Source organism: Osmia bicornis, chromosome 9 (assembly GCF_907164935.1).
Source record: "Osmia bicornis bicornis chromosome 9, iOsmBic2.1, whole genome shotgun sequence".
NCBI classification, from domain to species: Eukaryota; Metazoa; Arthropoda; class Insecta; order Hymenoptera; family Megachilidae; genus Osmia; species Osmia bicornis.
In genome coordinates, this window is record NC_060224.1 from 7,271,245 (window position 1) to 7,280,841 (window position 9,597).

Below are 9,597 nucleotides of genomic sequence, written 5' to 3' on the forward strand. Positions count from 1 at the left end.
AATTGTACCTAATCCTTTTTAGTTTGTTTCAGGAAATATTCTGGTAAGAACCAACAAATTTAATTATTACAGGTATTTGTTTATATCCCTTTAGATTTTTATGCGTAAGTCTATGGTTAAGGCAATATAAAATTTATTTATTTTTTTTTAAATTATGTTTATTTCTTTTTAGTTTGTTTCAAGACGTATTACGGTAAGGCCAACCAAATCAACAAATTTATTATAGGTGTTTGTTTATATCCTTTCAGATTTATATATATATATATAATTGTAAGTTAATGATTAGGTACGACAATTATATCTTAAGGATCCTAAAGTTAAGTAACTGAATAAATATATAATTAAGTTTAAACACTGCAGTGTTTAATTAGGAAATTTTAGATTTAAGCGAATTTTTGTCATTATACGAGCGCTCGTATAGGGAGGTATCCTTCGTATTTATAATTATGTAGGACAAATATGCAATTGTATATTTACTAATTATCAATCTGTAATCAAAATAAAAAAGAAAAATGTAAGTAAATAAGTAGATAGGCAGGTAGTGAATAATGATAATACTCCTTTTGCTGTTCGTTTGCACAACAATAAAAAACGTTTTGCAAATGTGCATCAGGAGGATGTTATTGATGTTATTGATGTTATTGAATAATAATTTGCATAAAAGGAGGGTGGATGGGACGAGGATAGGGCGGGTCTCCAAACCGCAGCAACCTCCTTGTGGTGAGACCTGGGCAATCGTTATTATTTGATGGATAATTAATAACTGCACCATTATTTTTATGGTACATTTATTAATTATGTAACAAATAATACGAGCAAATTGGCTGCGGGTTTGTGGCGTACTATATTTCTTCGTTAATTTTTCCATTTTTGTATAGCTTTGTTAACTAAATTGGACACCAACGAGATATTATTGGATAAGTAGTATAAAAATTGCCAGCCCCTGTGAGAAATGGCTGCCTGCTAATTAGACCTAGTTGATTTGGCGCCGACGATAAATGGTAATTATCAAAAATGGTAATGAAGTTGCATAACTTATCGACACGTGAAACACAAGGATCTACGGTTTTTGTACAATATGCTACCTTTAGATGTCGCTTATAAATTTCTATTCTTTTGCAAGAGTCGGCCGCATGGTGTAGCACGAGTACAACGCGGCAAATAAAACCCTGGCATGAGGACTTTCTGTTCCTCCTCTGTCAAAATTTCTGCTTCCCCTGTAACGCCATTTTCCCTAGGGAAGCCTAATGTCACACTACTGTGCTCGATGCTGTACATACATACATCCATATGTGTATGTATGTACATATGTATATAGGAAGAACGCCGTGATGATTCGAAGCGTAAACGATCGGTAACCAATTTTAAAGGAAAATCAAAATCTCGACGATTAATATTGACATTTAGAAGTAGAATAAAAGCATCATTTTGCTTCGAGATATTAAAATATTTTTCAACGAAGCATCAAGAAGACAATAAAAGTTAATATAGTGTCAGGTAGAATGATTCGAAAGGTTTACAAGCTTACGAAAATATCAATTTAATGATAATCTGATTAATAGATTTGGCGAATTGATCGAAGTCTTTATGAGAATTGATGAGAAGAAAGTATAAGAATGCATCAAAACAGAAGAAAAAAAAAGAGAGTGAATTACGGTGTAAGGACAGTGGAGGTACTGCGTGGAATGAAAGGTTTTGGTTTCACGATTTCGGGACAGCAACCTTGTATTTTGAGTTGCATCGTTCCAGGAAGTCCAGCTGAAATTGCCGGATTACGAGCTGGTGATTATTTGGTGTCTGTCAATGGTCATAATGTCAGTAAACTGCCCCATGATGATGTTGTACAATTAATTGGTCGTTCTAAAGGTCTTTTGAGATTACAAATAGCTGAAAATTATTATTCTGATTCTTCAGACGAAGAAGGAGTAACAACAGTACGTTGTAAGCCTAAATATATTTACAAGCCACGTGCAAGTAACATGGGAGCATTGCAATTGCAATGTAGAGTTGCTAAAGTTGTAAGAGATTTACAAAGCGGTGCCATGTTTGATGCGACAGGGAAAACATTGTCTGAATTACAAAACCAAGAAACTTACTACGATTTACATTACCACTGGGATATGTCTAATCCTCTTCCTCCACCTCCGCCGCCAGCTTCTCATAAAAGAGATTCTGAGAAAATAGTACATAGAACTGTTGTCGGTTATCTTGGAACTATTGACATTCCAAATCAGTTGCATCCATCTAGCATGATGCAGGTAAATAGATAATCTTAACGATACCGATATTATTGTAAATTCTTCTCTTAAATTATTTATTAAGTATTTTACTTTTGTAGGTTTTGAGGAAATGCATCAAGCGATTAAAGGCTGAGAAAAGAAATCCAACCACTGTACTTTTAACTATACATGTGGCAAATATAAAGCTCACTAACTCAGAGAATCGTGTAATAGCAGAATATCCATCTTATAGGATCATATTTTGCAATTCTTTTTCTGAACAAGACAAACAGTACTTTGGTATATTGACTAAATCTGTTAGAGATAAAGAGAACATTGTTTCAAATTCATGCCATGTTTTTACAATTTACTATAAATTGATAGATCATACAGTACATTCTAGCGCGTGTAATATATTTGGATTTACGTGCACAAAAACTTCCGAATTAAATGTATGTCAAGAGTTCCCGGATAGCTGCAACGGTCTGATCGGTGCGATCCAGACTTTGTACATATCAGATTCAACAGGCACCGATACTAATTCGTATAACGAAATGAGAAGACATCAAGAAACTGCTTCTCCGCAGCCAAGCAATATAAGTACATCTACGGCTCATTCGAGTAACAGTGACTCAGGAATTGGCTATAAAGATGATTGTGCAAATCGTTCGGATAGAAATACCGTGCAGAACGTTTCTCGAAGAAGATGCTGCCTTAATTCAGAGTACAGAGTACGTCCATTATGATCAATTCTTGTAATTATTTTTTCATTTCATGATCTTGAGGAGTACATTTGTTATCAACAATTCTACATTCTTGATTAACGCTTTTATCTTGTATTTGTATTAAAAAAACAAAAGGAAGATAAAGAAAGGAACAACTTTCCATTTCTATGGTTGATACGAGTATTACTAAATTTTTGTTATTAAGTGAAAAAAATATTTAGAACGTACTGTTTGTATAATATTCTGTTTAAAAGCAAAGTTCGTATACCTTTTCAGGACGCACACGAGTATTCGTCGAAAACGTACGGTAACGAGATTACCGATTTAAAATTGACGGTTCGAGCTGTATCGAAACAAGTAAATAGGATAAACGTATGCTGGAACGAAGCAAATAAGTCGGATATGTGCAGGAGTAACACAGAATTAACTCATGAAGGTGTTGCTTTTAATGATTTTTGCAATGGAATGAGTACGTGTACAGAAATGGTGGAGGATCACGAGATGAATTCCGGTATAGAAAAAGGAACGAAGAGGGGGGATTTGCCCACCTGTCCATTGCCATCTGCTGCTACAGTTAAGCAGGGGTTGGTTAGTTCGTCCGTTGGTTCTCTCGCGTCCGTTTGCACTACTGCGATGCTGCACGGTATTGAAGATTCTGTCGAGACATCGGACGATTCCGTAGTTAGATCTAAACGATTGTTGGATTTCACGGGATTAACAGAACCTGCCGGAATCGATGATCGAGACAAGTTTAGCCCGAAAGTATTTTCTGGTATTTCCAAGTCATTAGTGCATAGTTTCGAAGATCTAAATACGAACATGGATTACACTCGACCACTCTGCCAGACATATTCAGACAAATCGGATAACTCTCGCCCTTGGGGAAGTTTACAGGAAATTCGAAATGTTGGAACCTATGTGCAGGATACCTGTTTGGTAAGGTTTTTTTTTTAATATTATTTTGTTAACACATTTTAATTTTATCCATTACTTTGCGTACGATCTCCATAATTCTTCTGAGATAATAGTAATTAAAAAAAAGAGAGAAGTACGTTTAAAAAAATGATTCGTTTAGAAGTTGGAGCATTTATTTCTTAATGTATTTACTATTAAATGAAGGAGAAGAAGTAAATGAATTCAAAGAACAGGAAATATAATGCTTGGGAATAAAAAGGAGGGTGAGGGAAGAAGGGAGGGAGAGTGTGAGAAAAGTTGGGTCACGGGGAGGGGAGAGAAAAGAAAGGAGGAGGAGGAGGAGAAAAAGGGAAGGTACGGAATTAGGATGAGAAAAGAAAAATTGAAGTGTAAAATCTAGTAAGCTAGCATATAAGTGAGTGAAAAAATGAGTTTGATAGGAAGGAACAAGATACCGACGGAGTAAACGGAGTAGGAGAAAAAGAGAGAGAGAAAAGGAAATGAAGCACAGGCGAATATATGCCCGTAACGGTGTGCACATGAGAATGACATGTTAGACACGAAATGAACGTGACGTTGATCGTAACAGTTACGATAGCGACGATTAAAGTATACCGGTGGTTCGGTTTGTTCTTTAAAAAAATTTATTAATCGAACGTTGTGCAAACTGTCGGTTCGATCGTAAACTATTTATCGGTCGATCGCGTCGGTCGTGTCGGTGCTCATTGTGTTCGGCTGACCATATCGAGTTGAAGAGAAACCGTGCGGGGAATTGTAATTGTCAACAGTGCATCGTTGCAGTTGGGCGTAGCCCTTATTGTTTGGAACGTATCGTAACGTTGTATTTATGATCGATTTTAAGAAGATTGCATCGTAAACTAAATTATTTTTGTTAAATATATTTTTATTTTTCCCTTGGTAAATGAGATCGTGGCGCGGCTGCACGAAGAAACACGATTTGCGTCCACGACATGGACACCGTGGTGAAATCGGTACGTGCAGTATCAGATAGTCGATGTTCTCTATTCAATTGCATAAACCTCGTTCCATGATCGTTCGATGTTTTTCAATTTTCTAAAATTAATTCTTTAAATTCAATTAATCGATAACGGAATACAGTTATACAATGTAACTAATTTTCACTGTTTTATGAACATACACAGAATGTTAAATGTCAGCGAATCAATTAATGATCAACAAGGTGCAATCGATAACGTCGAGTAGAAATAGTACCGTTAATACAGTGCATCGATACACGTACCTTGATATCATTTCGATTTTCAAAACTTAATTCATTTTGGTCGGTTACTCATCACGATAGAATGTAATTATTCAAATTATATAAATTTTGCATACATAATATATGTACTGGTTTACTTATATCGGAATGAAGAGAGAGTAGTGTTAAAGATCTAGTTTTCGGAATTTAAAATTGTTAGAATTACGTTTACTAGTATAGGTATTGTCTATATTCTTCGATTTGATTTTAATGATTTAAAAAAAAAATATTATATGTGTCAGTACGGCACAGAACACGCGCTCGATCGCTCCCCCCATGACTCGTTTAATCCCAGTTAACTACCCGATTAATAACGTATAATTTTTTAACGTGTCTTTGATGCAGCACGGTAGTACAGAATTGTACGATAAAAACACCGATTGCAAAACTATACATGCATGGGCGAATGGTTTTGAAAAATTACTGGAAGATCCAAAAGGATTACAAACGTTTGCGGTAAGAATCGAATTTTATTTTTGAGAGGAGTATAATCGCGTTATATTATATGTATTAAAATCATTGTTTTCTTTTTAAAGGAATTTCTAAAGAAAGAATTCAGCCATGAGAACATTTATTTTTGGGCTGCTTGCGAGAGATATAAAGATACTAAAGATATCGTGACACGGCGTAAGTTAGCTAATCAAATTTACCAACGTCATTTGTCCAACACAGCGGCCGAACCCGTGAATGTCGATAGCCATGCCACTGGCCAAATAACTCAGGATCTTTTATGCGAAGCACCGTCAGATCTTTTCGTACAGGTGAAAAATCATATCCCGTATTAATTCTCCCTTTACTATTAATATTGAAAAGATGTTAGAACGGTTTGTTTTTCATTTACAGGCACAAAAGCAGGTATTTAATTTAATGAAATTCGATAGTTATCCAAGATTTTTGAGATCGGATTTATACCGTCGTTGCATAGAGACCGGAAGTTCGGTAATTGGAGCGGAGGATTGTGATTTAAATCTTACCAGTTCTCCTAGCGTTAAGTTAAAGAAGAGTCATTCGGACGCGGAGGATCGATGCAGAAAATCCATTCTTCCTTGGAATAGAAAAAACAGGTAACTGTAATAAGTAATGTATTATATCGAGTATACGAGAGCAGGTGATCATGTATACGTTTAATGTGTTTATAGGTCCAAGTCGAAAGATCGTGGAGAATCTGAATATAATAAAACTCCTAGTAGAAATGAAACCATATATAAAAGTTTCACGACGATGAAAAGGGAAGCAGAAGGTAATAACAATGACGACAGTATTTCTATATCTAGTAGCCGATCTTCGTTAGCGTCATGGGATTTGGCGTTGAGGCAATCGTTTCATAAACACGTGAGTATCATTTTATTTTTCATTACGTGCCGTAATGAAAGAATCAGGAACCGTGTGAAAAGACAATTACATCAATGGCTAATGTCGATCGGTTAAATACGATATCGATAGTTTTTATTTGTAGTAGTTAGCGTAAAGGTAGTTTACTGTTTGATCGCGAGAGAATCTTGAAGCGTAGTCAAGAAGATACATAGAATATACATGGTACATGAGTGCATGTCTGATCTACAAAGTTGTTGTATGTGTAACTTGTAGTCTTTATCGTCCTACGAAGGACAGTCGAACGAAACTAAAGAAGTTCGCGCCAAATGTACCGGTTTGTGTCGGGTAATATTGCCCGATGGATCGACTACGGTTGTGCCAACTAGCCAAACGGAGAGTATTAAAGATGTGGTTACACGACTTCTAGATAAAAGAGCTCTCCGATACTCTAACTATGACGTTCTAATCCTAGCCACAGACGAGGTTTGTGTTATATCTCGTATTTATTTCACGCACCTTTTACACGATCATTATTCGAAACTAACACAATATGTAATTCGTTAACATGGGTCGCGGTATTCATGGAACCTGTCTGTATATCGTTATCCTGCGCGCTAAACATTCCAACCATTATTGCTTGTCAGTACGATAGAACGAGTATAAGGAACGAGGTTAAACGGTGTAAGAATTGCGCTACGTGAGATTCTACTTACCGAATCAACTTGCAATTTTCATGCATGCATTTGTTAGTAAAGCTTTCGTAGTTGTTCGCACATTCATCGACAAACATCCAGCTGTTGTGCATAGAATGAAATTTTTCTAATCGTCATCGATCCTTACCGAACTTATTCGCCTTGTGTTTTCTAATTTTAGACGATAGAGACGAAATATCCATCGTCGGTGTTGGCTGGTCAAGAAGTGGAAGTTGTTCCAACGAAAGTATTAAAAGTAGATCTACCGTCACGTCGCGTGATAACCGTAATCGCGCACAAAGGCAGAACTCTGAAAGAAGTGCTCAGACCTCTTTTGAACAAGTACGGTTTCAATTTAGATACGGTCACTGTATGGAGTGAGAACCGTTGTATTTGTCCCGATATACTAGCCGTCGATGCTCCAGCTAGGCTAATTTTGACGAATACAAAAGACGAAGGTAATATACTTTTCGAAGCAATTGAAATGAATGGACTGTTAATCCGTTCAGGTATTGAAAAGAAGAACGTTTTATAGATCCACAGAAAGAGGTGCGTACCATTAAATCGACGAACGACCCGTCACACGCTCAACCTACCTTAGACGAAATTACCAACAAGGTATTCGAAGAGTTATTAGTGGGTAAAAGTTCGAGTAAGCATCAGTACAGCGAAGGCTCGTGTAAGGTAATAAAAAGAAGGATACATTCGAGTGGTCGATTAAGAGAGTACCTTCGAGTTTATACGTTTTTCATCGTTTAAGTCGTTTATACTCTCTCTTTACAGTCGGACGACCAACGTTCAGAAGGTTCGTCTATTTTACCCAGCAAGTTTTTTCTCCGGGATTCCACGATGCATGGAAAGAAGAAAGTACGAAACGCTTTTATTTTTATTATACCCGGTTTATTAACATTCAGTTTAAATATAATTTTCTTTCATTGATTTTTCGATTACGCCAAAGGGAAAATCTAAATGTAACAACACCAGCGAGAAAGGTAGTACGAGTGATTACATCTCCGAAGAAACTAGCAAGCCTCATCCTCCTTTAATAGCCAAATGGCGGAACGGAGTGAAATTACAATTACCGGGAAAATTTGACGGTGAAGGTAAGGAGAGCGAGGTAGATAAAGATAACGATATTTTGCTTGTTATCACTCGTAAAGAATCGTGTTAAAGATAAAAATATGATTCTCTTTCTTCTTTTTTCGTTAGATCTATACGAGGGTTTGAAACGAGCGCAAAGATCTCGATTGGAAGACCAGAGAGGAACGGAGATCAATTTTGAGCTGCCAGACTTTTTAAAGGTAAACGGAAACTCGCATCCTTTGTGGCATACTAATAACCTAATAACGTATCTTTCCGAAGACGCAATATTTCCTAACGCGCGCACAGCTATCGTATCGTTTTTAAACACATTTTATCTTTGAAACTGTTATCATGATGCATTTCGACGTTAAAGCTATGAAATTACTGATCAGAACAAGGAAAATGGTGGTAAGCCGACGGATCGCAATAAGGTACGAAGACCTAGGATAGTATCAGCAAATTGCGAGGCAAACTCCAAATTTTACGGTTCTATCCATGAACGTCAAAACTGTGGCGGAAAGGATCAAAATACGGTTGTTTCGTCGAAGAACGGAGCTACCGATGCACGATTCTATGTATCGGTTACGGGAAAAGAGCGTCAAAGTAAATCCTCCGAGAATTCGTTCGTGTTGGATACGACTTTAACGGACGGAGATCGGACCATCGTGGAGAACGGATCTTGCTGTCGAATCGGCGGGTTGGATTCATCCGATGCTGAAACCTCATCGCCACCGAAATCATCGAAACCTCCTCCCCTGCCGCCGAAACCGAAAAATCTTGTAACAAACACAACGAAAACTGGTTATATCGTGTCCTCGAAATCTTTACCAAAGTCTAATCGCGCCACGGTTCCCTTAAGCCCAACCGATTCCAGTCGGAAAAATATTTTTTAACCCGTATTAAATATTTGTCAACGGTCAGCGGAACGAGCTTTTAGTATTATTATTCGTTATCTGTCCTATTACAGATATAGAATACAGTTTTATGGTCGTTTCGTGCCGTCCGACTGGGTAACGGCTTAAGGATCCGAAACTGTTTCAGGTGCCTTAGCTTTCTCAGTTATATACAACGTACTGTTAATCAAGATTTATACGACTATTATAAACGACGAATATTTATGATTTTTTTAATATAGCAAAGCTGTTAGTCTCCTGGTTGTACAGGACATATATTTTATTGTAATTTATAGACGGCGAGCGTTGTTATAAGCAAACGATGAAAGAGATATTTGAGATTTTATAAGCAATAAATAAATTATATAAACTTTGTTTTAGAAATCGCTTCTTTTTATTCGCGTTGAAAATAAAATGTTAATGCGAAAGCTATTGGCATCATTCGTAAACGATATCTGTAACTAAACAGGTGTAGCA

General features: G+C 36.7%; 1 protein-coding gene across 8 annotated transcripts; it reads left to right on the forward strand.

Annotated features, from left to right (window-relative positions):
• The first annotated feature begins 1,227 nt into the window (after positions 1 to 1,227).
• Positions 1,228 to 9,504, forward strand: LOC114880913 (regulator of G-protein signaling loco). Of its 8 annotated transcripts, none has more exons than XM_046286998.1 (15): positions 1,235 to 1,782; positions 1,915 to 2,258; positions 2,339 to 2,950; positions 3,221 to 3,880; positions 5,484 to 5,594; positions 5,675 to 5,899; positions 5,982 to 6,202; positions 6,278 to 6,470; positions 6,726 to 6,935; positions 7,326 to 7,602; positions 7,680 to 7,828; positions 7,928 to 8,011; positions 8,103 to 8,247; positions 8,354 to 8,445; positions 8,620 to 9,504. In XM_046286998.1, exons 1-15 carry the CDS (start codon positions 1,617 to 1,619, stop codon positions 9,118 to 9,120), a joined length of 3,990 nt encoding a protein of 1,329 aa, XP_046142954.1. In that variant the 5' UTR covers positions 1,235 to 1,616; the 3' UTR covers positions 9,121 to 9,504. The 8 variants fall into 8 exon arrangements, 7 of the variants coding, with proteins under 7 accessions (XP_029053241.1, XP_029053239.1, XP_046142954.1 ...); XM_029197403.2 differs by having other exon boundaries at positions 1,235 to 1,497; positions 1,563 to 2,258; XM_029197405.2 differs by having other exon boundaries at positions 1,235 to 1,481; positions 1,563 to 2,258.
• Positions 9,505 to 9,597: the final 93 nt, after the last annotated feature.

What these genes read in the sequence shown, in the direction of transcription:
- LOC114880913 (XM_029197404.2), top strand. Translation starts at nt 1,617, where the DNA reads ATGCATCAAAACAGAAGAAAAAAAAAGAGAGTGAATTACGGTGTAAGG. An exon ending in ATCCATCTAGCATGATGCAG is followed by an intron (nt 2,259 to 2,338) that starts GTAAATAGATAA and finishes TTACTTTTGTAG; the next exon opens with GTTTTGAGGAAATGCATCAA. An exon ending in CCTTGGAATAGAAAAAACAG is followed by an intron (nt 6,203 to 6,277) that starts GTAACTGTAATA and finishes ATGTGTTTATAG; the next exon opens with GTCCAAGTCGAAAGATCGTG.